At 36.9% G+C, this 26,647-nt stretch overlaps 1 protein-coding gene across 4 annotated transcripts; it reads left to right on the top strand.

Annotated features, from left to right (window-relative positions):
- The first annotated feature begins 2,702 nt into the window (after nucleotides 1–2,702).
- LOC121263273 (protein MICRORCHIDIA 2-like) lies at nucleotides 2,703–24,833 on the top strand. Of its 4 annotated transcripts, none has more exons than XM_041166072.1 (18): nucleotides 2,703–3,214; nucleotides 3,337–3,411; nucleotides 4,077–4,111; nucleotides 14,143–14,221; nucleotides 14,306–14,395; nucleotides 15,877–15,952; nucleotides 16,706–16,784; nucleotides 16,879–17,007; nucleotides 18,597–18,695; nucleotides 20,252–20,359; nucleotides 20,560–20,709; nucleotides 21,553–21,645; nucleotides 21,840–21,891; nucleotides 21,979–22,090; nucleotides 23,098–23,257; nucleotides 23,850–23,938; nucleotides 24,361–24,403; nucleotides 24,522–24,833. In XM_041166072.1, the coding sequence occupies exons 1-18, from the start codon at nucleotides 3,001–3,003 to the stop codon at nucleotides 24,639–24,641; spliced, it is 1,803 nt and encodes a 600-aa protein (XP_041022006.1). In that variant the 5' UTR covers nucleotides 2,703–3,000; the 3' UTR covers nucleotides 24,642–24,833. The 4 variants fall into 4 exon arrangements, 2 of the variants coding, with proteins under 2 accessions (XP_041022006.1, XP_041022005.1); XM_041166071.1 differs by having other exon boundaries at nucleotides 23,098–23,275; XR_005940234.1 differs by having other exon boundaries at nucleotides 2,709–3,214; nucleotides 24,315–24,403; nucleotides 24,522–24,565.
- Nucleotides 24,834–26,647: the final 1,814 nt, after the last annotated feature.

Here is a 26,647-nt window from a genome sequence, read left to right as displayed (position 1 = left end):
TTTTTTTCAAGTGAAAAGTAAGAAGCCCCAACTTACTACGTGGATCAAGGAGAACTGCAATCAACAACAACAAATTCAGTCTATCCAATGAACCCCAATACTTATCAAATTTCATTCTCATGCTTATGGCCATGCTCATCAAACAAGTATTCTGACTCTCACACAGTCTAACCAACTCTTTTTGGAGCCTACAAATCTCCAAAAAACTTGTGTTTGCCGTGACATGTAAAGAACCAGAAAATCGACAAGTGGCATCATAAAACATTTTCAAAAATTTTACAAAAACCCGCACTGTCTCCCGCTCGTCAGCTCTAGGAGGCCCAATGTTTCCATCCTTACAGTAAGAAAGAAAATTGTAGTCCTCACTCTCCATTCGCCTAAAAGCCTTTTCAAATTTCTCAGCAACCTCCAACATCATGTAAGTTGAATTCCATCGGGTTTGTACATCAAGGCACAACATCTTTTTACAATCAATTTTTTCCTTTTCTGCACATCTCTTAAACTTGTCTAATCTTGCAGGGGAGGAGCGCACATATCTAACAGCATTTCTAACCATTGTAATGGCATCATCACACTCCTTAAGACCCTCATTCACGATAAGATTTAGAATATGAGCACAACATCTCATGTGCATATACTTCCCTTCCAACATATTCTCCGTCAAAAAATGTCTCAAATATGCAATTGCAGTATCATTTGAACTAGCATTATCAACAGTAACAGTAAATATCTTATCAATGCCCCAAGGAAGGAGGCACGATTCAACATATTTTCCAATGGTATCCCCTCGATGATTAGGGATTAAACAAAAATTTATAATTTTCTTTTGTAATTTCCAATCACTATCAATGAAATGGGCAGTTAAACACATATAATTAAGATTTTGTACCGATGTCCACGTATCGGTAGTTAATGAAATCCTCATTCCCCCATCTTTGAATAACTTTTTAAGTTTGGCTTTTTCAGATGCAAATAGTTTCATACAATCTCTTGCAACCTTCACTCGACATGGCACTTTAAATCTAGGTTCAAGCAACCAAACCATCTTCTTAAATCATTGCCCTTCAACAATTCTAAATGGTAATTCATCGAGAATTACCATCTCCGCAAGCGCCATCCTCACAGCCTTCTCACTATATTTATGAGTTACAAGATTTCTTAAAGAATTATCACTCTCTCCAAACCCCTTCGAGGATACCTCACCTGCCAATGTTGTTTGGTATTTATTTAAAGGCCCACGCTTATGAGGATTTTTGAGACATGAAGGTAGATGGTTTTGCATAGTTGAAGTTCCGTTCCTCTTCGAGTGGCAAGTGTATATCTTGCCACAATAATTGCACTTGGCCTTAGGATCATCTACGGAACAATCCTCAACTTTTGTAAAATGATCCCAAACAATTGACGGATCCTTCCCCTTCCGTTTCTTAGGAAGTGGACAATTACTACTATTAGGGGCACTTGAAGTCGAGAGTTTTGGTATTTGGGAGTTTGAATCAAGATCAATTGGACTTGACGAAGAATCCATCTAACATGTAAAAACAAGAAAGAACAAAAAATCACCCCAATTGTTAATTACACAGCAGCTAGTTTGCAACGTGGCAAACATCACAAATCTAAGATTCTAATCTACATTTTAGATCGCTCATAAATCTCACAAATTATTTTACTTTCAATAAACATCACCAATTATTTATAACATAAAATTCATAAATTTTACTTTCAATAAACATCACAAATTATTTATAACATAAACATTCATAAATTTTACTTTCAATAAACATCACAAATTATTTTTTTTCAACAAAATTACATCCAAATTCCAATCCGTGAATGGCAATGCACACTGTGAAAATCAATCAAAATTCTTCATCAAAATGATATTCACTATTTCAATCATCTCAAACAAAGCAAACACAATCCCTAACCCTAGATTGAAATACCAAATCAGAAAACAAAAACCCTAATCCAAAAATTGATCCTCGGATTCTAAATAAAAAAATAAAAAATACTTATAAATAAATAAATCTGAAAATCATACCTAAAAACAACAATGGAGAGTCGGTCTCGGGTTCCCTATGGTTTGCCAGAGGAAGTCTCGCCGCTGCTGGACGGTGGATTGCTGGGCGTCGGTGAGCCGTGAGTGGCTGGAGTCGTGGATGGCATCGTGGCGATGCGGCGTCACGGCTCGAAGTCGTTGAAACCAAAGGTCCGAAACGGCGAAGCCGCGAAATTGTTAGCTGAGAGAGAGAGAGAGAGAGAGATAGAGAGAGAGAGAGAGAGAGAGAGAGAGAGAGAGAGAGGGAGGCGGAAAGAGAGTGAGAGTGAGTCTGTGAGAGTCTGGGGGTTGGGGCGACGGGGACAAAATATGCCCTAGGGCTGAACGGCGCCGTTCCGTTTAATTTTTTTTTCTAACTTTAAGAATTAAACGACGTCGTTTCACTTATTTAAGTAAAACGGCATCGTTTAATAAATTAATATATTTAAAAAAATATATATATATATATATATATATATATATATACGGCGTCGGCCGGTTTTTCGATTTTTGGTTGGTTCAAACCGCAACCGAACTGGCCGACGCCGGTTTTGATGATTTATCACCGACGGCCGACCGGTTCCCTACCAGTTTCGGCTGGTTCCGAGCTCCGGCGGTCGGTCTGAGTCGGTCTCGGCCGGTTTTACAATTTTCTGTACAGCTCTAGAAGTACCCGCTTAAAAACGCCTACTTCCGACTTCGTGAGCGACTCCGTTTCGGTACTCAAACGCGCCGTTCGGCAAAACCACCATTTTTCGGAGCTCCGCCACTCACAATCTTGTTCTCTCTCGCAGGCGCGCGCTCGATTTTGTATTCGTCTCCGTCTTTCATCCAAGCCGTAATACGCAACCAAATTCCACAAATTGTTGTGCTTTTTGCATGGCGATTTCTTTAATTGTTAGTAAATTTTGAGAAGTGTTGCTGCAAATCCTAGTTCTAGCGTTTCAGTGAATGTAAAAAAGAAAATGCCCCCTAAGGCGGAAAAAGGAACGGTCAAATCCGTTGAAATTATCGACCGTAGCGACGAGGAAGGAGGTGCGGTGGTGGGAAAGACAACAACCAGCAATAAAACGGCGTCCCACCCTAGCCCCCAAGTGCAGCAAACCCTCGACTCCCGCAGTTTCTGGAAAGCCGGGGCCTACGATGTGGGTCCCACCACGAAACGCCCACCTGACCACGGTTCACCTCTAACATCTGACTTCTTCTTCTTCTTTTTAAGCTTTCTAAATTTATCATTGATATCATACTCACGCTTATTCGGTTGTGGCTGTTTCTTTTTTGCCCTAAAATTTTATATACAGGTCAGTTGGAGCACGCTCGGGTTCACCCAAAGTTTCTTCATTCTAATGCCACTTCGCATAGATGGGCTTTTGGAGGTGAGCCTTTTTTCCAAAGCAAAAGAGAAAGCGCCAAGTAGCTGAACTCTCAATGTCTTGTTCTATCGTGCGTTCCTATTCAAACACTTAGGTGTTTTACAATGCCTTTTTGGCTACGTGTTTACTGTTTAGTGTAAAAAGTAATACATTTCAAAGCTTGTATGTCAATGAAAATGTCGTCCAACTTAGTGACCTGCATGAAATTGTATAGAGAACACAAAGCTGTGCGAGGAAATATGGCAATTTTGTAGTTGCTTTAGTTTAGGCACTGGCAAAGATACGGCCTGGAAATGTTGTTTTCAAGTTTGAGCGCACCTGGTTTCTGAAATGATAGATATTGGAGTTGCTTATGACCGACAAAAACAGTTTATAGGCTTTTTACACTCCGAAGAAAAAAATGAAATTTGTATAATATGTTATGTTTGTGCGATACACTTATGAAGTGCTTTTGCTTCCAATGCAATATCAGTTGTAATTCTGAGACCTTGATTTGACCAGTAGAGCATAGATCGGACCATTTGTGTTAAAAGTCTCTAAAGTGTGAGTCGAAAGTCTGAATGTTTGTATGTAATTAAATGTGCCCATATTAGTCATGTGAATGCTTGAGAAATTAGAATATATGTTCCTTTTTGTGAACTAATACAATTAATTACTTTTTGGGGCAGCAATTGCTGAGCTCTTGGATAATGCTGTTGACGAGGTATGATTTAACTTGGTTATTCATGATGCTATACTGTTTATTAAAGCAACATATCTGTGTTATTGATGTCACATGGTTGGTTGCGTTTTTGTTGCTTTTAAATTCTGACACCAGAGTTAAATTTCTTTTGCTCAAAAAGTTAGTTGCAAAAAGAGTGGGTAATAATTTTATACCAATAAATCATTTCACTAGCATGTGGTGCACTGGCAGTTGCAATATGTAATCTCTATGGAATGAAAATCTAATTAGAGAGGTCAGCTTTGGAACTGGTATTGACATACAAGGAGAGAACATCAGGCCTACCATGAATGAGCATTGCTCCAGAATTTTGGTTGGGTGTCACATGGTTGGGTGTATGTTAGTTGCTTTTAAATTCTGCACCAGGGCTACATTTCAATTGCTCAAAAAGTTAGTTGTGCAAAGAGTCTGTAATCTTTTATAAAAGTTGACATTCCAATGGAACACACCAACAAGTCAGCCACCACAGCCTCTTTGTCACTAGAAGTCCGGTAAAGAGTGGGGAAAACATACTTAAGAGCCCCTGCACCACACCAAACATCATGCCAATAATAAACACCATGACCTCTTCCAACCGCAAATCCGAAAAAGTTGGAGAACCTCTCCCATCCGGAATGAATATTTTTCCACAACCTTACACCATATGTCCCCTGACTTCATTAGAACACCAACCTCCCCTAATACTCCAGATTGTGAATCTATAACTACTCTCCACAAGCCTCCCCTTCTCGGTGATGTCTTCACAACCACTTCCCCATGAGTACTTTATTGAAGATCCTTAAGTTACGCACCCCTAAACCGCCACAAGGCACTCGAGACCAAACTTTATCCCAACAAACAAGATGAAACTTGGCTTCCTCTGCAATACCTCCCCAAAGAAAATTGTTGAAGGTTTTCTCAATACAAGAAGCCACACCTGCAGGTAATAGAAATAAAGAAAGAAAGTATGTAGGGAGGTTAGATAAAGTACTTTAGATTAGAGTAATTCTACCTCCCCTTGACAAATAAATTCTTTTCCAACCTGTTAACCTTTTATCAATTTTTTCTAACACACCCTCAAATAGATTTTGCCTTGAAAGCAGGCCCCAACGGAAGACCAAGATATTTCAAAAGAAGCGAAGAAGCCTTACAGCCCAAAATGTTTGCCAAGCACTGAGCATTATTAACTGAACCCACAAGAACCATTTCAAACTTCGATAGATTCACCTTTAGGCCCGAAATAGCTTCAAAGCATAGCAAAAGAGCTCTCAAATATTGAATATGACCACTATCAGGCTCAAAAAAAAGCAAAGGCATCATGATTTATCAGCAAAGGGAAGATGAGAAATATTTTTTTTGATAAGTAAGAGAAGGTGAGAAATATTAAACACCCCCTACTGAAAAGTCAGAAAGGAAACCTCCATTAATAGTAGCACCCAACATATGAATTCGAGCATCCATAACAATGACAAAAAGGAAAGGGGAAAGCAGGTCCACTAGTCTTAATACCCCAGCATTGTTAAAAAACACCATCGAAGCTTTGTTCACCAATACCAAGAAGCGGACAGTAGAAATACAATGCCTAATCCACGAAATCCATCTTACCCCAAAACTACACCTCCCAATACAAAAATCCCAATTAACATGATCAATTTTTTTTTTTTTTATAATTAATAAGAATTTTATTATCACGAACAGACATAGACCAAGTACACAAGAAGTATATAAAGGAAATACCTATTACACTCTAAAAAATAGGAAAACTAAAACAAAAACAGATTCAATACATTCTCATCATTCTTTTCAAAGATCTTAGCCCACAAACTCAAAGTAGAAAAGAAAAAGTTTTGAAGATCTTCAAAAGAGCGCTCCTTGTCTTCAAAACATCTCCCATTTCTTTCCAGTCAAAGACACCACATTAAACACAAAGGAATCATTCTCTACCTGGCAGCAACATCTTTCCTCACCTCACAACCCCGCCAACATGCAAGAAGCTCCACAACTTCCTTAGGCATCACCCAAAATAAACCTGTCCGACCTATTACCTCATACTAGGGCTGAGCACCGACAATGTCGGAGTTAGAGTGCCCTACTTCCGACTTCGACTTCGATTCGCATAGCCTCCGAACCGACTCCGACTCTGACTTCGACTTGTTGGAGCGGAGTCGAATTTGAGGTTTTTTTCTTAGCCCATTTGAAATTTCAATTTGACAATCTTGGACTCTCACTAATCAGATTTGGGCTTCTAGATTTCAGTTTTTTTAAAATATTTTTTCAATTTCAATTTCAATTTTATTAAAACATAACTAAAATTGAAAAAATAAATCAATGTGCAAATTAATGTTATTATACATTAGTATTATATGTTATTATATGTTAATGTTTATATATTAGTATTACATGTTAGTATGCATTGAATATTATACATTACTAGTATATGTTATTATATTTTAGTTATTATATATTAGTATTACATGTTATTATAAATTTATATATTTGTGTTTATACATAATACATTAGTATTAAATGTTACTATGCATTAGTTATTATATAATTAATATTACATGTTATTATACATTAGTGTTTAGACATTAGTTGTTATTATTCATTAGTGTTATATGGTAGTAATAGTTAATAGTATGGTGTTTACATATACTAAATTATTATTAGTCAATTTATATCATATTATAAGCATATTATTTTATAATAATTTGCTCATACTAGTATATTATTGAATTTAATTAACAATATAAGTTATAGTTATATAAAATATATATGATTAATATATAAAAAATACATATTTTTTTTATAAAATATGTACAATATCAGAGTTGGAGTCGGAGTCGGTGCAGAGTCTGAGGTGACGTCGAATTTTTTGAATTTTTGCTCAACCCTATCTCATACCACAGAGTTTGCCACCTCACAATGTAAAAACAGATGATTTACAGATTCTCCATCCTTCTTGCACATGACACACCAATCTGCTATATACAAACCACGTTTTCTAAGATTATCCGTAGTCAATACTTTCCCTAGAGCAACCATCCAATTGAAGAACACCACCTTAGTAGGTACCTTAACATGATCATATGCCTTCTCCATATCTAATTTGCATAGGATACTAGGTATTCCTGCCTTGATTATACTATTCAGGCATTCATTAGCAATTAGAACCGAATCCAAGATTTGTCTTCCTATAGAAGCATTATGGGGTTTTGATATAGTACTACTCAGAACGGCACTTGCGGTTAGCGAGAACTTTAGAAAGTATCTGGTACACCCCGGTAATAAGACTAATGGGTTGAAAATCCTTCACCTCCACAACCCCAACTCTTGTAGTAACCCCAAGAATGAAGACTAATAAAAAAAGTTGCATTACGCCTTTTTTCAAACTTCCCAAAAGAATGAAGTTTGTGAAAAACCATCATGGTATCCTCACTAACAACCTCCCAACAATCATGGTAGAAAGCCATAGAAAACCTATGTGGACCTGGAACTGTATCTTTAGCTATCCCATGAATTACCTGAAAAACCTCATCCGCCTCAAAGGTCTCTCCAACCAAATAGAGCTCGACTAATCTATAGCCTTGAAGAACAAGCCATCAAGTTTATGTTGCCAAGGGAATTGTTCTGTAAGAAATTTCATAAAAATTGATAATATGGCTCTTAATAGCTTCATGATCCGAACAAACCTGTCCATCAAGCTTAAGCATCTCGATAGATTATTCCTATGATGAGAAATAGCCACCCAATGGAAGAATTTAGTACATTTATCCCCTTCTTTCAACCAAAGGGCTTACGATTTTTGTCTCCACAAAATTTCTTCCATTAAAAGCTCCTTCTCTAGCTTCGTGGTGATAGATAATTTCCTATAAGACTCCTCCACAGAAAGATGAGCACTCACCTCCCTTCCTTCCAAAACCTGTAAATCCTCAACTTTTGACTATCGATATGTTCGAAGACATCTGCATTCCACATCTTCAAATCCCTCTTCAATGCTTTGAGTTTCAAGGCCAAAATAAAACTTGGTGAGCCCCCTAAGAGATATGAGGACCACCACAACCTCAACTTCTCCACAAAACCCTCAACTTTCGGCCACATATTTTCAAATTTAAAATATCTATTACCCTCATGAATGCCCTCACAATCCAGTACGATAGGAAAATGGTCCGACCAAACCCTAGGTTATCTCTTATGGAGCAATGTAGAGTAGTGAGCCTCCTAGAAGGGAGACACCAAGAATTTGTCCAAGTGGGACTAGGCCCGATTGTTGGACCCCTTGTGCATACCACCAACAAGAGGTAGATCACGAAGTCTATATCAAAGATAAATTTAGAAAATTCATTCATAGAAAGACTTTGCCGAGCATCACCCGATCTTTCACTAGGGAACCAAGTGATATTAAAGTCACCACAAATACACTAAGGTGAGTTCCACCAACTGCCCAAACCAAAAATTTTATCCCATAATTCCTTCCTATTGCTGTCGACATTTGGCCCGTATACTCCAACAAAAGTCCAACTAAAACCATCCTCCACATTCTTAAAAGAACAAGCCACTGCATAATTTCCAATACACTCCTCAATAGACCCAACCACCCTCGTATCCCACATAAGAAGAATACCCCTGGACCCTCCATTGGAAGCAAGGTACATGCAACCTACAAACGGACAGCCCCGTAAACTAGTAATGATGCTTCGATCAATGAACTCAAGCTTAGTTTCCTGCAGACAAATAATATCCAATTTCCAATGACGGAAAAGATTCTTAACTTGAAGTCGCTTATTGGGATCATTAAGGGCTCGTTTGGATAGTGAGATGAGATGAGATGAGATAATTTTAGATGAGTTGAATAAAATATTGTTAGAATATTATTTTTAATATTATTATTATTTTGGGATTTGAAAAAGTTGAATTGTTTATTATATTTTGTGTGAAAAATTAAAAAATTTGAAAAAGTTGTAATAATGAGATGAGATGAGATCGTTTCTCTATCCAAACAAGCCCTTAGACCCCGAACATTCCAAGAAAGGATTTTAGGCTCCATGGGAAGTTACTACCCTTTCCTTTGACCTTCCTTTACTGGTATCATAATTAATTGAACAAGTGAGATGCTTCAACTATCTATCTTTTCTTGAAGCGGATTTAGGGGAGACAAAACGACCCACCTCTAAAGCAATGAGTAATGACCTGAATTCCTCCTCAAACCCCTCACAAGATATCCCCTCATAGTCTTGAATTTCCTTCACTTTCTGAATCACCTAGTCTGACGGTAATCCACCCGTTGCAGGCAAAGGTGACAAGGGGCATAACGGCATTGGATCCACCTCTTCCTCCCTAGTCACCAATTGAAAATTGCAACCATGTTCCTCAGACTCAGACAAAGTGCACAAAGGCACTCACTCTTTCTCACAAACCCCTAGACCACTCTCGACACCAACTTCAACACCTTGAACTAGCTGAAAGTCCATTGAGTCAGCACTGTTGGCCGTCATAACTTTAGGAAAGATAGAACAAAAAACACCCTACCACCCGATATAGCAATATCCCCCATCCCCCAAAGGAACAGCCACCGAATAATCACCAAGAGAATAAGGCAAAGAAAGAGTAGGACCTACAGGGGAAGGTCAATTTTGACGCCCATGGAATCGAGAGAAATCGGAGGCACAATAGTAGTCTCCTCCATCCTTGGTTAAGTCGAAAGCCCAAGACTTAAGGAATATCCCCTCGATGCATGTTATTGCCATCCTCTCACTATACCGGTGGGATAACGACGAGAAAATGGTCGAAAGCACCTATTGGCTGTATCTATGTCGGACCCAGAGACGGAGGGCCACCCTTTGACGAACTGGGCTCAGGAGAAGAAGAAGACCCTTAATCGAGCGAAGATAAACTAGGAGAAGTTTTAACCCGCCATACAGGTTGTGTATTTTTCTTTGGGCCAACCCCCAACAAAGTCTTTTCTTTTCCACCACCATACGGTCCCTTGATAGCAGGCCCTAAAGGAAGGCCCAATGAAATTGACCCAGAAGAAACCAAAAGACTTGGGGCAGGAATGGCTGAGCCCAATGGTAATCCCAAGTCTGAACCCACTTTGGAAAGGAGACGGTTGATCTCCTCCTTCACCTCGCGCAATTCAGTTTTCATAGCCAATAGACACTTCTCATGATTTTTAGAAGCAGCACCCTTAGGAAGGAGAACGCCACCATTAGTTACCAGAGAATGTGCAACCTGAGTGATTGGAAAACTAGACCCAAAACAAGATGACTCACCACACCTCCTTGAACCACCTTGGCTGACAATCACCATGAGAAGCTGGTAAAGACATTGGCTTAACCAAAGCAGCCTTATACGACACCGCGGGGCCCAAGGAAGAGCCAGATGACGGTCTCCTAACTGGGGTTTCTCCCAACTGTCCTATTGGCTAACCCTCTGATAGAGGATTCTACTCCTTTGTTTCCATTCATTTGAACAGGAGAAGGTAGGCGAACAAAAATCTCTTAGCATTCTTGCAAAATAGACCCACCCTCTGCTTTGATTTCCTTGGTAGAACTATAACACTACGTCTTGCAACTCCTCCATACACCTCAAGCGACAAGAGCAGACCAAAAGGGCTCGCATGACGTTGGACTAAAAAAAATACGGTTACCTTCTCAAATGGTTTTGAGTAATTCCTTTTGATCTCCCATCTAAACACAAGCCTCTACTGTATTGACCAACCAAGCCGCAACCCCATTTCTAAAAAGAAATGGCCTTTGCCAATCACTTGCCCTTGTCAATGACTCTAAAAAATGCCTTGTCCTCAGCAAAACATACAAACACCTTGGCATCCACCCATAAGCTCCTCATCATACCCCCACGCCACACAGAAGATAAAATTGATAATAAAAAGATCAAAATAGACAAAGAAAAGAAAGTTTTTGAAAAATCTTTTAAAAAAAATTAGAGAAGGTGGTTACTTCCGGTGAGAAGCGTCGAAAATATGATGATAGGACTCCGACCCCGTCCCAGAGTTACAGCCCGCGAACTCCCCTAGCCCATCACCTTATCAAGCCTCGATAGAAGACTGTTGATCGTCTCTTTAATTTCAATCAGTTCCAGCTTCAATTCCAACATCGACTCTTCCTCCCTCCCTCGGAAACACCAATGCCACCCGTTGAAACAATAGTTTGATTGGGAATGTCACCAATCTTCACGGCTCCGCCACCTACCTCAATCACTACAATGGCTTGAGAGCCCCTATTTTGATCCATCGAGAGTTGATTGACTGGAAAATACATAGATTTCAACAATGCCGCCTTATAAGACCCTTCACCACCCAATCTAACCCTCGACAAAGTCGACTTATAAGGAGCTCGACCCCTGCTGCGAGCTTGAGCTTTAATTGCACATTCAAATCTTCCTCTGTTAGTGGTGATCGAAGAAGAGGAGTTCACATAACTCAAAACCTTAATCGTTTTGGCAAAACTCCTTCATCACTTCCCATCCATACCCTCGGGTATGACAATGAGGCTTTTCCAACTGCCATCACCATACTCTGCAATAACCAAATCACGCCCATAACAATTTACACACTGCTGTGCTAGGAAAGCTCAGTTCCCTTCGCACAAGTTCTTATAGAAATCACTATCCCCTAATTCAACAGAAGCAACAACCGTCTTCTCCAACCATCTCGCCGTCCTCTTGCCAATGCTAACAATTTTTTTAACTTTCCCGCTTCTTTCAATGATACACAACAACCCTTCCTTCCCAACTGAAAACATGAATATCTTTGAGTCGACCAAAACACTTTTCTCAGGCGCCATCCTAGCAAGACAGAAAATGACCAGGCTGAAAAGAAAACCCGAAACAATAGGAAAGAAATAAAATAAAAATGTAGGGAGAAAAGAAACAAAAAAGGAGAAAAAATAGAGATGCAAATAACGGGAAGATTTAGGAATATTTTTGACAAGAAGTGCCGGAAATAAGACGACGACAAGAATTCAGGAGAGAGTCCGCTTGCACTAGACGCCAAGAAATCTTATCTGCATCTCCTCCCTCCCCCCCAAAAAAAAAAGAAAAAAAGAAAAAAGAAAATCTAGTTGAGTACAAAAGATCATAGAACTTTGAGAAGGTATCAACTTCCCCTCTTGAGCATCTCTAAAGAAGGTGACATTCCATTGGGGAATGCCATTGGACATGTCTGAAAGATCCTCAATCGAGGCTTCTTGCATCTGCTCTATGTCGAATATTTCAGGATTAGCTTCCTTGAAGGCTCTATTGCCACACAATATGTCATGCTAGAATTTAATTTTGGGCCCATTGCCCAACTCAAAGTGGCTATATCTAAAAAAAGTATCTCATCCTCTTCTTATATGCTTCCAAAGCCCTAGCCCATGTGACCCATTCACTTCATTCAAACAGAATCCTCCCCACGCTCCACCATACTTTGATTCTATGACAGTCCTCCGCAAAGCCCCATTTCTTGTTGGTATCTCCATAACCACTTACCCAATAAGACCTTGTTACAATCACAGCAGCTCGAGTTTCTTATGTGGCTGCATTGGTTTGTTTCCTAGGTTTATTGATAAGCTTATAGTTTGAAGTTGAATTATCTTACCTTTCAAGTTGCCTGATTATTTCCCATAAATGCTTCAGAGATCTTGCATGGACTGATGATGCCTTAAGACTCACAATAAGGTTTTTCAAGATATCTTAAATAGAGAACCGATTCATTTTGCACATATTGGGGCTAGTCTTTTACATGGTGTTTTACTTGGGTGATCTAATATTTTTATTGGCACCGGGTGTCTAGGAACGACATCTCAACTAATCCCGGGGGTCATAGGCCCTCGGCAAGAAGTTTCTTGCACCTCGGGTAATTCAAGAGAAAAATTCCTTAGTCCGATGGCCCCTAGAGATTGTTTGCACCCAATGGGATTTGAATGCGATTTCTTCGGAATGTAACGGTGCCTATATTTGGTTGGATCTTGAATCTAATAAAATTTGAAGATATGTGAGATTCCCGCATTTGGTTTGTTTTTTAAGAATCTTACTAGAATTTTTATATTTTCGAATATGTATCTATATGGTGGGGACATGAGAGTGGTTGACAAGATAGGAAACTGGTGACGTTTTGTTAGTCAAATGGTATAAATGAGGTTTACTTTTTCACTTGAAAGTAGAATTTTTCAAACATGGAACATGAATATCCTCATGTTTTCACGGGAATCCATATTATTACAAAATGAGATTTTGTGGGAGATTGTATCTTTGGGTGTTTGGGTTCACATTTGTAACCAAATGAGAGGGAACACCCAATAATCCTCTGTGAAGAATTTTGAGAATCTCAATAGAGTTGTGATGTAATATTCTAGATTGTGTAGAGGAAGGTGGTGAATGAGATCTCATATTGTTTGAGAAGGAGAAATACTTGCCTTTATAATGATTCCAAAGAGCTTCAATTGTAACATTGACTAGTCTTCTTTGAGTATAGGCCTAGATATGGCTGAGGATCTTTCTGGGGTCGTTACAAATTATCTGTAATGACACTAGGAAGGCTCAAGCTGCACACTTCTGGTTGGGGTTGACTCTTATACCATTTGTAACGATTTAAGGAAGATCCAAGTCACATCTAGGCTCCTATTCCAAAAAGGCTAGTTAATGTTACAGTTGGAGTCCCTTGGAATCATTATAAAGGGTAGGGGTTTCTCTTTTCCAAGTTATGTGGGATCTCATTCACCTTCACGGTAATAATCTAGGATATTACGTGTGGACCAAACACCATGTCAAGGTGAAAATAATGAAGATAAAATCCAATGAAAAATCAAGGTAAAGGAGATCCTGGTTTTATCCTTCTTGACTGGATAATGTTTTTTCTCATGGTTGCCTCATCTGCTAGCCTCACAAAAGTATTCATAATTCATTATGCTATAGAATACTAATTATTTTTTTTAAATGTGATTCTTCTTACTTGATTTATTCAGCTGCTTGAAATTGTATCATTTATTTTTTAGGGCGCTAGCTCCGTTTTTCATATTTGTCTGTCTTTTCAGATTCACAATGGTGCAACTTTTGTGAAGGTTGATAAAATAGATGTTATGAAGGACAACTCTCCGGCCTTACTGTTCCATGGTATGGTATCTGTAATTTTCACTATTATAATGTTCTTCTTTTGTTTGCATAATAAAACTGAAATGACACCTGTGTTCTTTGCAGATGATGGTGGTGGAATGCATCCTGAACGTATTCGGAATTGCATGAGCTTGGGTTTTTCTTCGAAGAAATCTAATACGACTATTGGACAATGTAATGATTTTGATCTTGTTCCATAGCTCCCTATCTTAAAGAAAATTTCAAAATTACATCCTCATAGCTCCCTATCTTAAAGAATTTTTCAAAATTACGTCCTCTAATATGTTTATATTCAACTTTGATGAAATTTCGTTTTGGCTTCTTCAGTGTGTCAGTTTTCAAAAACTGCTGTCAATTGATTAAACACTAAGGAACTTTGGATTCTTTTGAGGCCTTTTAGTTCTGAGGGTCTTGAAAGGATCTGAGGTTGTTAGAAAGACCATCCTATGTGGCAAAGTTGTCGTCTAACATTGTTGAGCAACTTGGAATCCTGTCTTTTACGGGCAAGTGGCTTGGGAGTGTTGGAGAGGAAGGGGGAGGTGGGAAAGAGGTGGTGTCAGATAAGTATGGCTAGAGTACTTGGAGATGGGCGACTCTTCTAAACTCTAAATATATCTTGGACTCAGTAGTGGGGACTCTTCTTAAATACTAAATATTCTGGCCTTTGGATGGGTAGTTTCTCTCTTTATCTTTCTTGTAAGGTCAAAGATCATTATAGAGTTTTGTCATCTACATCTGGTATGATGGTATGTGTGCATAAAAAGCTGTTCTCATAGCATTTCAACATGAAGTGGTGTTGGCAGACCTGCTACTATATTCCTATAAAATTGTGTTAATTGATGATTGTTAGTAATAAGTGTGATAGGTGGCCCTTTATTTCTTGTGGGTACTATCGTAAAGGATCATTGTGGGTACTTCTTGTCTTTGTTTCCACTTCCAACTAAGGTGGCCCATTGGACAGAGAAGCTACGAGATGGTTTTTTTTTTTTTTTTGGGGGGGGGGGGGGGGGGGGGGGGGGGGGGGGGGGGGGGGTGGATGGATGATGACGAGTTTGAATTTCACTTTATGAAATGGTCCACTGTATGCACCCCGATTTCAGGAAAAGAGGGCTGGGAGTTTGAAATCTGCTGGTCTTTAACTGAGCTCTATTGGAAAAGTGGTTGAGATACCAACTAGGAAGAGGGCTCGATGAAGGAATAATTTTAAAAGCTTAAGAACTCTTCCCATTTGTTTAGCAAACGAATCCTTCAATCCTCCTCCACCTTGGAAGCGCATCTTTTGCATAAAATGACGTCCTAGTGAAGGATAGTAACAGAGCATTTGCATTAACATTGTTGTGGGTGTAGCAGAAAAAGAAGCTGTACATGTATTATATAAAATAAATAAGATATATTCGATCTATTGGAGGAATAATAAAAAAAGCTTAAGATCTTAGAAATATTAGTTCACTGAATTTCACCATGCCCTAGCAGATCTTTGGAAGGAGAGTAAAAAGGTTCCAAATTTTTGTTTCATAGATGCCTATTTTGTTGTGTTGTTTTATTCTTACCTATAAAAAAAAAAAAATTGTTGTGCTATTTCTGTTTGATCTTGTTTACTCCAAGATGTTTGTATGTTTTTCATCTCTTGAACTGAAGGGCAAGTGTGTTTTCAGATGGTAATGGATTCAAGACTAGTACAATGCGGCTAGGTGCTGATGTTATCGTTTTCAGTCGTGCAACTAGTGCAAGGTATTTATGTTTCTTTTTTCTGTCTTTGTTCTTGCATCATACAGTATTTTCCTTGAACTTTGTTGCTTATTGTAAGCAAAAGAATTGTCTTTAATTGCATTTGATTACATCTTGACTAGACATTTTACGTGGTTTTGCCCATGTGCGTTGCATGTGCATGCAAATGTGTATGTGCTACTTCTGCTACTGAGAGGATAGCCACATTATTTATCCAACCTTAAATAGAAAGAATGAGGCTTTATTGACTTATATAATGCAAAAAAAATTTTGATTTCATTTATATTGCTGGGAGTTGGACTAGTTTGACGTAGGATTTTGTTTGTGGTTTGAATTTTAGAAGTTTATTGGTGACTTTATTGGTCACAACATGCAGTGACCCCTACATCAGTAGGGTCTATGCTAGAATTCAATTATGCCATGTGAGATGCATTTGATGTTCTGGTTTTATGATTGTGAAAGTTTTCTTATGTTGAATCTTTGTATGCTAAGGTGTTGTGTGTATGGATTTATGCTCTCTCAAATGTGTGTGGTGCTGCCTGGCTTTTTTATTTTCATTTTATTTCTGTTAAATAGAAGTTTACTGAAGAAGTGTCTGCTGCCTTCCTGCCTATATGATCAGATCTAGATGTAGTAATTGTTAGTGATTCAACCTTTTTTTTTTTTTTGCCATTGCAAATTATCTGGTGCTTTCCAGAATTAGACATTTTTTTTCTTTTCTGTATTCTGTGACATTTTTCATGTCTTGTTTTTTAGCCAAGCAACCCAGAGTATTGGTTTATTATCCTATACCTTTTTGCGAAGGACTGGGCAGGATGACGTAATTGTTCCAATGGTGGTTCTTTCTATCTTTGACATTTAGGTCTTTAAGCCTTAGCAATTACCTCCCGTCTCTAAACTTCATTTCTTTGGGCTCACTATAACTGCAGATAGATTTTGATGTTTCTGGCCATTGGGCAGAACCAATTATTTATAGCTCGCAGGATGATTGGTCTTCTAACTTGAAAGTCATCCTCGAATGGTCTCCCTTTCCATCAAAGGAAGAGCTCATGCTTCAGGTTCATTTACTAACTCAATTGAGTTAAGTTTAGTGTGTATTGATTGTTTAAGTGGAATTATTCCCAGGGTAACTTAAGTTTCGGTCTCATCATGGTGGATTTGGATTCCCTTGAGTTCTTGCTTGAACTCTAGGGTCTAGAGTGGGAGAGGGATTGACACATAAAGTGGGTCCCACAACATTATTGACATTTAATGCTGACGAAGGAATTCACTTGGGCAACTATAAATGCTTTGGAACCCACTCAATGGTCTCTCTCTCCTATTCTAGGTCCTAGTGTTCGGGCTAGAACTCAAGGGAATCTAAATCCCAACATGCTTGATTTTTTATGTCACATCCGTAATTACTTTCTGTTGAAGGAACTTCTTTTGGAAAATGGTTGGTACCGCTTTGGTGGTGGAAGTTGAAGTAGTCATTTGACTCATTTTAGATACTTACGCAGAATTATTGTGTTGGAGATGATGTGTGCTAGTGCACAATAGACTTCAGCTTATAAACTTTTAAGTTTCTTGAAAGATTGGTTTGTTTTCACAAACCATCTCAACTCATCTCATCTCATCTAATTATTATAACTTTTCCAAACTCCCACACAAAATACAATAAACAATTCAACTTTTTCAAATCCCAAAACAAAAATAATATTACAAAATAATATTATAATAAGATTTTATTCAACTTTCAACTCTCATCTTATCCCATTTCATCTGTGTAAACAAATGAGACCAATATGCCTTAATACTGATTAGACATGAAGTTTGTTGTTCTGTCTTGAGTTACCATCTTTTCTTTTCCACTCCTAATTTTAAATAAAATTATTTTCCCATTTTTAAAATTTAGTTAGGAGGTCTTGTTCTAAAATCTGTCACTTTTACATTAGAAATACAATGCAATAACATTACTGGCTCCACAACTATTTTTGTATCACCCTGATACCATCACATCCAACACCACTTCCCTAGAACACAAATAGTTGTACTTTAACGATCAAGGGAACCGCATATGTATAACCCCAAAAAGGCTTGTCAATTTGAAGTTTGCCTAGATCTTATCACCTCTATGTCGGTTATTCATATTCCCAATGTAGGATTGGGGTGTTACAGACTTCCCCTGTTAAATTTCTGACATCTTTGTTATACAGTGTTTCAACAGCACATGGTTGTCTTTATGGGGTGACTCCAATACGAAAAGCAATCACCTGATGAAAGTGCTAGCCAAATTTGGGCTATAGCCCCCCAACCTCCCCCCCGCCCCCCAAAAAAAAAAGCTAGTCAACTGCTTCCTTAGAATCACATATAAAGCTTAATTTCACTTAATAAGTAGCCAATGAGGGAGCACTCATGACTACCTTTATAATTTATCCATTCCATGTTGGTTGTTGATATTCCCAATATAGGATTGGGGTGTTATAGAGACCATCACCTCCAACCCTCCTACCCAGGACACAAGTTGCGGTACTATCATTGTGCCAGCTAATGCTTTTAGTGAAGTTTTCATAGAGAATCTTAGGAGCTATTAAATGTCACATATTCCTACTTATTATATGTTTGCTATGCCCTTTCTTCCTTAACTAATTTGTTTTTTATTTTTCAGTTTGAGGATATTGGACCACATGGAACAAAAGTAATAATATACAATTTGTGGCTGAATGATGAAGGCATCTATGAATTGAGTTTTGACGATGATGATGAGGTATATAAGACCTTCCATATGGTCCTGTATTGGCTGTGTTGAGATGTCATGCATACAGCATTAAATATTTAGAAAAACTATATTATGTAATTATATATTGAAGTTACAGAAACTCACACTTTACCCCCTTAAACTACCACTAATTTTTCTCTATGACTATCAAACTATCAAAGTTGTAATTTGAACCCTCAATTTGAAAAAACATGTTGCAATTTAGCTCCATGTTGAGATATATGATCATTAAGATGAACCAAAAAAGGTGACATGGCATGATCTTAATTGTTGAATCGTAAAGGTTTAGGTAATTTGAAAAACGAGTGATAGTTTAGTAGTTTGGTGCTTATATTGCAATAGAAGTGGTTTGAGGTGGTGACCTGTCATATCCCTTGATGTTAATTCTAGATGCCACTCTTGGAGGGTGTTAATATCATGCCGAACTAACAATGCCTGCTATTTTTATTGAAGTTATGAAGCACTGGGTATTCATCAATTGAAGTTGATGAACATATTTAACATGATACTTAGCCCTTACCAATTTATCAATTGAAATTTCAATTAAATTTGATGCAACATATTTACAAATGATCTCAATCTGTGCTAAAGTGTAAAATATATGCATTTGATTCTGATGATCACGTGGATAAAATTTTTTCACTAAAAAAACTGGATATTAACTGTCTCCTGGGATTTAGTTATTGAGCTGTTTTGGGTAATTGGCACCTTTTGCTTTACATTTCCATTTATTTGTTACCATAACTGGACGCCACTGAAATCTGTGAAAATATTGGATTTGGCTGTTTTAAAAGAACTATGGAGCCGAATTAAGTTTTGAATTCAATTAGGACTGGGCAAATTGTGTGGTTAAACCCCCCCCCCACCCAACTCTGGTTTTCTAATGCCCAGCATGCAATTTTCATAAGATGTGTGTTGGTTTGTTATAATTAGGCGTTACTATTGTATACATCTTGTGTACTTGGGCATGTTGTTTGCATTTTTTAATAGGTAATTCACTTACTAATTTAAAAAAATTCGTTTCTATGGAAACTAGTGTATCAATTCAATAGTTCTAGTGTAATTGTTTTGTTTTGATAAATAGTTCTAGTGGAATAGCAGATAAGAAAAATTTTACGTAAATTTCTTTTCAAAGCTGCAAAGATCAGTTGATGCCATCTATCAATTTTGTTGGATGCTGGCATTGCATCTCACTCATGGCTATGCACAAACACAAAAGCTTTTGCAGCTTGAGCCTTGTACCTATGGGCTGGGAATTGGGATTCTGCCAGTGGCAACAAGGATTTTTTCAGGCGTGTAAACTCATGAAATCCTGTGATCTGAATTGTAATTTGACTGACAATGCTCATTCTTGTTAAAAACAAAAAATTGACTGACAATGGTTGTGGTTAGGCATATACACATGTTTATATATGTTTGTTTTGTAAAAGGTGTTTTGTTGTTGTCTATTTGTTGGGGGTAATGATGTTTCTGTTCTGATTTTAATATATCAAATAAACTTAATTACAAAAGCAACCACGATTCTTCTATGTTCTTTGATGTAGGATATTAGGTTGCGAGATGAAGCCAATCAGGGAGGTTTGACAAATTTACGCAGAAAAACAGTTGAGCTCCAATCCCATATATCTTACCGTATTCGTTATTCCTTGAGGGTAAATTTTCACATCTATTCATTGTGTTTGGCCTTTTTTTTTAAAAAAAAAAAAATCACTTGTTAGATTCATTTAGTTTTCTAGATGGTTTCTGTGCTTTTATCATTTCTATCACTTGTTTGATTCACAAAACATTCTATATTTTTTTTTATTAATTATATAAAAACTTCTTACTCATGTATTTTACTTTTCTGGCACAGGCATATGTATCCATCTTGTATCTTAGAAAATTCTCAAACTTCAGTATTATATTAAGAGGGAAACCTGTGCAGCAGCTCCGTATTGCAGATGAGTTGAAATACTCTAAAGTGATTGCTTATAAGCCCCGTCTAGGTGGGGGGCAATCAGAGGTAAGAGTCTTATTTGAAAAATAGAAGGAGGAGAACATCAATTCAATTTTTACCCACAAACTAGTAACTGCTAGTACTCATCACATATGCATGATAAATGAATGCTAAGATTGGAACCCGCTCGCCCACCCTATTCCAAAAGTAAGGAAAGAATGATTATGGTGGTGATGCATACATATACATTGTTATTACAGTTTTGTGATCCATTGGCGTAGAATCTCAACATTTCCTTCCTACAGTACCTTATTTGTCATGTAATGCCTGTTTCTATATCAGAATGCCTTGGAAAGTGGATGTCATAATTTGTTGGTTTAAGCAGTCAGCCATTGCCATGGAGCAGTATGCTAGTCAAATTTTCAGCCGATTAAGGAGGAAATAATAGCTTCATCAATTATTCCTATTGGGACATTGTATTTATATTCTTTTTTCCCTCTTTCTGGTGTTATGATGCTTTAGCATGAATGGATATTTACTTCTCCAATTTACGAATGAGCTTTCACTAGAAACTAGTACTTACATTAGCTGGAAAAAAGGGAGGATAAATGACAGTTCATGCTCATCATATTCTTACTTATATGCACTTCTTATGTTGAGTACTACTTCCATCTCACAATGTTTGTATATGTAACTTGTCTCGTCTGATAAGGTATGTCCTGGTCCAAAGATCAAAACATAAAATTTCTCTGTTTTCCACAATTCCTCTTTTCTTACTTTATTCAACTTTAGGTCTATTTTTTACAACTTGAAAGATACTTCTGGTTTTGTAGAAGTAAGTTCACAGAAGCTTATGTACTGGGAAATAATTTTGCTGATGCTGAAAAGATGACTGGTCTTTTGGTGTAGGTTACAGTGGAAACAACCTTTGGATTTGTTAAGGAGGCTCCTTCCATTTGGGTTAGTGGATTAAACGTGTACCATAAAAATCGCTTGATTAGGGTAAGCTTTGCAGATTAAACTGTATCAAGCATTGACTTTAAAATACTTGTTGAATAAGGAAGTCAAATAAATTTGTGGAACTTCTTGGAAACATATGCTGCTTACATGATAAGGGGGATCTGGTGCTTCATGTAATAGTGTAGATCATTGACATGAGTGTTACTGATGCGGTTAGTTTGTTCTCTTTTTTGTAGCCCTTTTGGAAAGTCACCGCTGATGGTTCTTCAAAAGGGAATGGTGTTGTTGGTATCCTCCCTTTTCTCTCAAAACTCCTGTGCCATACACTTCTGTCAAACTTTCTATTATTTATTGATTTTGTCTCTGATCTTGTAGGAATTATTGAAGCAAATTTTATAGAACCAGCACATGATAAGCAGGATTTTGAGAGATCGTCTGTGTTTGTCCGGCTAGAAGCGAGGCTGAAACAAATATTACTGGATTACTGGTTCGTTAATGTGTCATACTTATGAATTCCACTAAGCACTATTGTGGAAAAGCAATGTTCTTTCTATTTTGGAGGGATTGGTTTTGTACCATTTCTTGCCATGATAATTCGGTGGAGTAAAATCTTTACAATCCAAAATTGCTTTCAGATTCAATTTCAAGTTTCTAAAGTCATTGAGTCAAAATATGTGGCTCACATTTAGCTTGGTTCTGTATAGACAAAACCTGTATCTGGTATCTCACATAATATTTTTTTTACGTGGGTTAAAGCGGAGTGGATGATACATTTAAGCGAATTAAACCATGAGAACCACATTCTTGAAGTGGAACATGAAGTGATAAATTCATGATTATCTTTGGGTACCAAGCTGTTGTGAGTGGTCTATTGCTTAAAATACTATCTTATAAACAAAGGAAAGAAAGTAATTAGTGTTCATCTATGATCCCACAACCCCCAACCCCCAACCCCCCCCCCCCCAAAAAAAAAAAGGCTATTTTGAATGAAGAATATATTGGAGTCAGTATCACCTGCAAAATGCAAGGGGGTAACCCTCTAACCCAAACAACTTCTTCCAATGGTTGAACCCTGGAAAAGGGAATAGGTATCAATTGCTTAGCAAGAGAGGCCAGTGCTGGAATGGGTATGCTATTTGTGCAAATTGCAAAGGCACTTGTACTTTTCCTTTTAAGTATCATTTTGATTTCTTACCAAGCAATTTTGCCTCTTTAGGCATTACATCAGGGACTTGATTTGGAAGTTTAGTTACTATAGTTACTAATATTGGGACTTTGCAGCACCCCTTTTTTCTGTACATGTTTGTATGCAAGAAACATGTATGAAGCTTGACTGTTTTGCAGTGGTGGTGATGTACTATTTCTTTTATTTAAGTCAATATTCTTAGTTTTACTACGATTTTAGATTGTTTTCTTAAATAAAGTTTTTATCAATTTTAGAATGTTGAATTTTGGCACTGTGTATGACTTGGTTATTTGTTTTGGGCAAGACAGGAAAGACCATTGTCATTTGATGGGATTTCAGCCTCCCAGTGCCAGAGCACATCGTGAACAAAAGCAATCCCCCGTTCAACTTTCTGTTGGACTTGCAGCTAATGTGGAGCAGGAGGTTGTGCAGCCTATGGATGGTCTTCCAGCTAATATAGGGCAGGATGTGAGTAATGGGTACCCTGTAAGTCACTACAGAAATCATTTCCAAAAAGACTTGCCTTCTGTACAGCCTATGGTTGAGCTCCCAATTTAGATTATAATTTTCTTCTTGAGACTGCATCATTTAACCGTAAGGGGTGGAGAGTGGGATTTGTGTTCACTCTTTCTAAATCTGATACTATATACTGGTGCTTAGATTTGTGTTCACTCTTTCTAAAACTTGAATGATGTTTTGTACATGGCTATGTGCTCTGTTGATTTACGAACTCCAAGCATGTCTTCGAAATTTGATTCATCTTTATCTATATATCATATTATGTATTGACTCTTATCCGCTTATTACCTAGCTCAATCCCTTGCTTGTTGCTTTACTAATATGTGATTGGCTTCTATCCTACTTCCAGGATTCCCATAAAAAAAATATTTTGACTCTTATCTGTACATTGTTACATATATGTATATATTTTTATGCAGATTGATGGGCAATAACGTACCTCAATTCTTCTATCCAAAATCATTTTTCCTGTTGCATGCTTTATGGTATGTAAAATAATTTCTGAGATTATGATTCCTTGCCGAATGCTACTTTATTGCAGGGCTCCCACGAAAAAGTAACAACTAGAGATGGTCCAGGGTCCATTTCGATTGATCAGATATGTGAAGAGAACATACAACTTTTTGTGAGGTACTTATTTTAGATCCAGTGTATCATTCTGTATCTTAACCTTTAAATCTGTAACATACATATTGCATATAGTGGATAGTTTTGGTCTTTTTACTTATTATAAAAAATCTATATTTTTAAAATAACAAAATAAATGAATAAGAAAGGGTAAGGCAGACAGAAAAATAAAAATAAAGAAAAGAAAGAAAAGGAAAAGTGAAAGCAGCACTTGCCTTTGAGGCCTTACCTGTTTGAAAGTTCCCTACTTGCACCAATGGACAATAAGGCTTTCATCCCACATACTCTATGGTTTTTGGTCTTTTTAATATTTTCCAGTTGTTAGAAATAAACTAACCCATGATAACTTATGTATTAGAATTCTTTTGTACTGGTGTTGAATGCTAATTGGTTTGTTGAACTGAAACCTGGACTCTTTTATTTAGGTGTGAGGAACACATGCAGAAGGAGGAGGAGTTGAAACAGACGGTAAGTTGGAAGTTACATCCACAGCATGCTCTGGTAGTTCATGAGTTGGAGGGAGTGATTACTTTTTTTCAACCTTATAGTCGTGAATTTTGTATGATCTTTTGTTGAAATGGAACAGGCCGAGTGCTTGGAGAAGGAATTGGAGGAAGCCAAAAAGAAATTAGCACAAATTTCTTCGTACCTGGAGACTAGGAGGAAGCAAAAGATAATGGGACTACAAATTGGAAAATTTGAGTAATCTTCTGAAGCACTCAGCAGACTATAGAAATGCATGACAAGTCTCTCCTGAATACATGGGTTTGTAGTTAAGAAGATCTAAATCTTATATAATAGGCTTTTTCCAAGTGTAAATGCCCATGTTTCTTGTCTATGAATTATGAACTATTTGTATAATGTGGCTAGCTCATTTGAAGGTGGTTTCCTTGATCCATTTCTAAAGCTTATAGTGTCTGCTCTTTCTGATTGCCTCAAGATTTGTAATTATTTTAATAGGTGACTTGAGCTTATGTCAATTAAAAATCCATACTGAACATATGTTAAATATAATATAGCATATACTAAATCAAGCTTAAAGCATGTATTATAATAGAGGGTTTTGCTATACATCTGTTACTATTCATCTCTACATCTGACCTTTTTTTTTTTTTTTTTTTTTTATCATAGGATGTGGGATAGTGAATAGTGGCTGATAAGAATAATTATTCTAATAGATAACGCATAACAAGATGTATATAATTCATATAAGTATAGTCAATATATATATATATATATATATAACAAATATATACTTGTTATTTTGTTTGCGAGAAATGTAAGTGTTAGGAGCTTTCAACAAGTTCAATAGAGTTGAACCAAAATTATTGTTTGAGAGCTTAAACTGAGTTGAGTTGAGTTTATAGTTGAAGAAGCTGCTAAAATTAGAGTTAAATTAACAATTCATTTACTAAATGAAGTTGAGCTGTTCATAACAATTAACAATTCTATTAATTGTGTTCATTTTTCTTTAGAGCCATTCTGGATTGACAATACCATTCTAACTAAAATGATTGATGCTGGACCTTCAAGCTCAAGGAATATATATAGGACATCATAGAAAATATTTAGATTAGAGTGATATTGGTTGTCGCCAAGTAGTGATTGTTGGGTGTGCTGTCTAGGCAAAAACTTATTTTTTAATTTTTAATTTTTTAACATCTTTAAATATTTTTAAATAAAAAAATATCAATACATTAGTTACTTCTTTAATCAGTAAGTAAAAAAAAATAAAAATTAAATTAAATATAAAAAGTCAAAATATTAATGAGACAAAATGAGATGATATACTAGTATTATTCTTTAGATTATGTAGCCCAAAAACTAAAATAGGCCATAAAAAATATTCATTTTCCTTGAAAGTTTGAACATAAAAAATAAAAATAATTTTCTACCTACCAAAAATCATGGACCACAACTTCACAGTAACAAAAATATCATACATGCATACACCCTGTTGCTGAGATGATATATATTCTGAGAAAATTGGCATATTGTTTTAGGTGAGCCCATGATCTTGTTTTCCTTTTGGGTAAAGTAAAGTGAATAGGTGCCCATTTTATTGTGTATTATTTGATAAAATTCCAAGTGACAATGCATGCATTCAAAATTCTTGATGATATTGATGTGGCTCGTGACTTTCTTTATCTATCCTATGTGTCTTTCACTTTCATGTTATTTCAATACGTCACATCCAATTTATATTCACTTGATGGTAAATCTCTTGGAGGAAAGAGTGGCTTTTGCAGTTGACCGACCTCAATGATGACCAGCCCTAGCCCCCACACTTCCAGCATTTTTATAAGCTGTTTTTATTTTTATTTTTTTGTTTTTATTAATATTAATAATAATATTAATCCTATGTTTTTCCTTAATTACTAGAATAATCTTTTTGATTTGTTTAATAGATTGCTTAGTCTTCGAGTTTTAAATTGATATTTTGTTTTTTAGTTGTTTACTTCCTCTATAATTTCATTAATAAAAGTAGTAAACCTGTACTTGTCAGTATATGTTAATAACATTCTAACACGAATACTTTGGTAGATCATACTTGAAAAGAGAAGCATGATCAGTTGCATGCATGCCCCTTCCATGGCATATTAATCAGTACCCTTTCATGAGTACCTTCAAAAATTTGCAGTACTGGTCGTGGATCGATGATAGTACTACTTCGTAGGAGGGAGTGAGACCTCCATAAACAGGTTGCAACGT

The sequence above is a fragment of the Juglans microcarpa x Juglans regia genome, chromosome 4S (assembly GCF_004785595.1).
Source record: "Juglans microcarpa x Juglans regia isolate MS1-56 chromosome 4S, Jm3101_v1.0, whole genome shotgun sequence".
NCBI classification, from domain to species: Eukaryota; Viridiplantae; Streptophyta; class Magnoliopsida; order Fagales; family Juglandaceae; genus Juglans; species Juglans microcarpa x Juglans regia.
The sequence above is the reverse complement of the archived record's forward strand: the minus strand, read 5'-3'. Positions and strand labels throughout refer to the sequence as shown.

Bases quoted from the DNA above. Each gene is read 5' to 3' on its own strand.
- LOC121263273 (XM_041166071.1), top strand. From the start codon at position 3,001: ATGCCCCCTAAGGCGGAAAAAGGAACGGTCAAATCCGTTGAAATTATC. The intron at 14,222-14,305 runs GTATGGTATCTG...TGTTCTTTGCAG, and splicing joins TCCGGCCTTACTGTTCCATG to ATGATGGTGGTGGAATGCAT. The intron at 23,276-23,849 runs GTAAGTCACTAC...ACTTTATTGCAG, and splicing joins ATGTGAGTAATGGGTACCCT to GGCTCCCACGAAAAAGTAAC.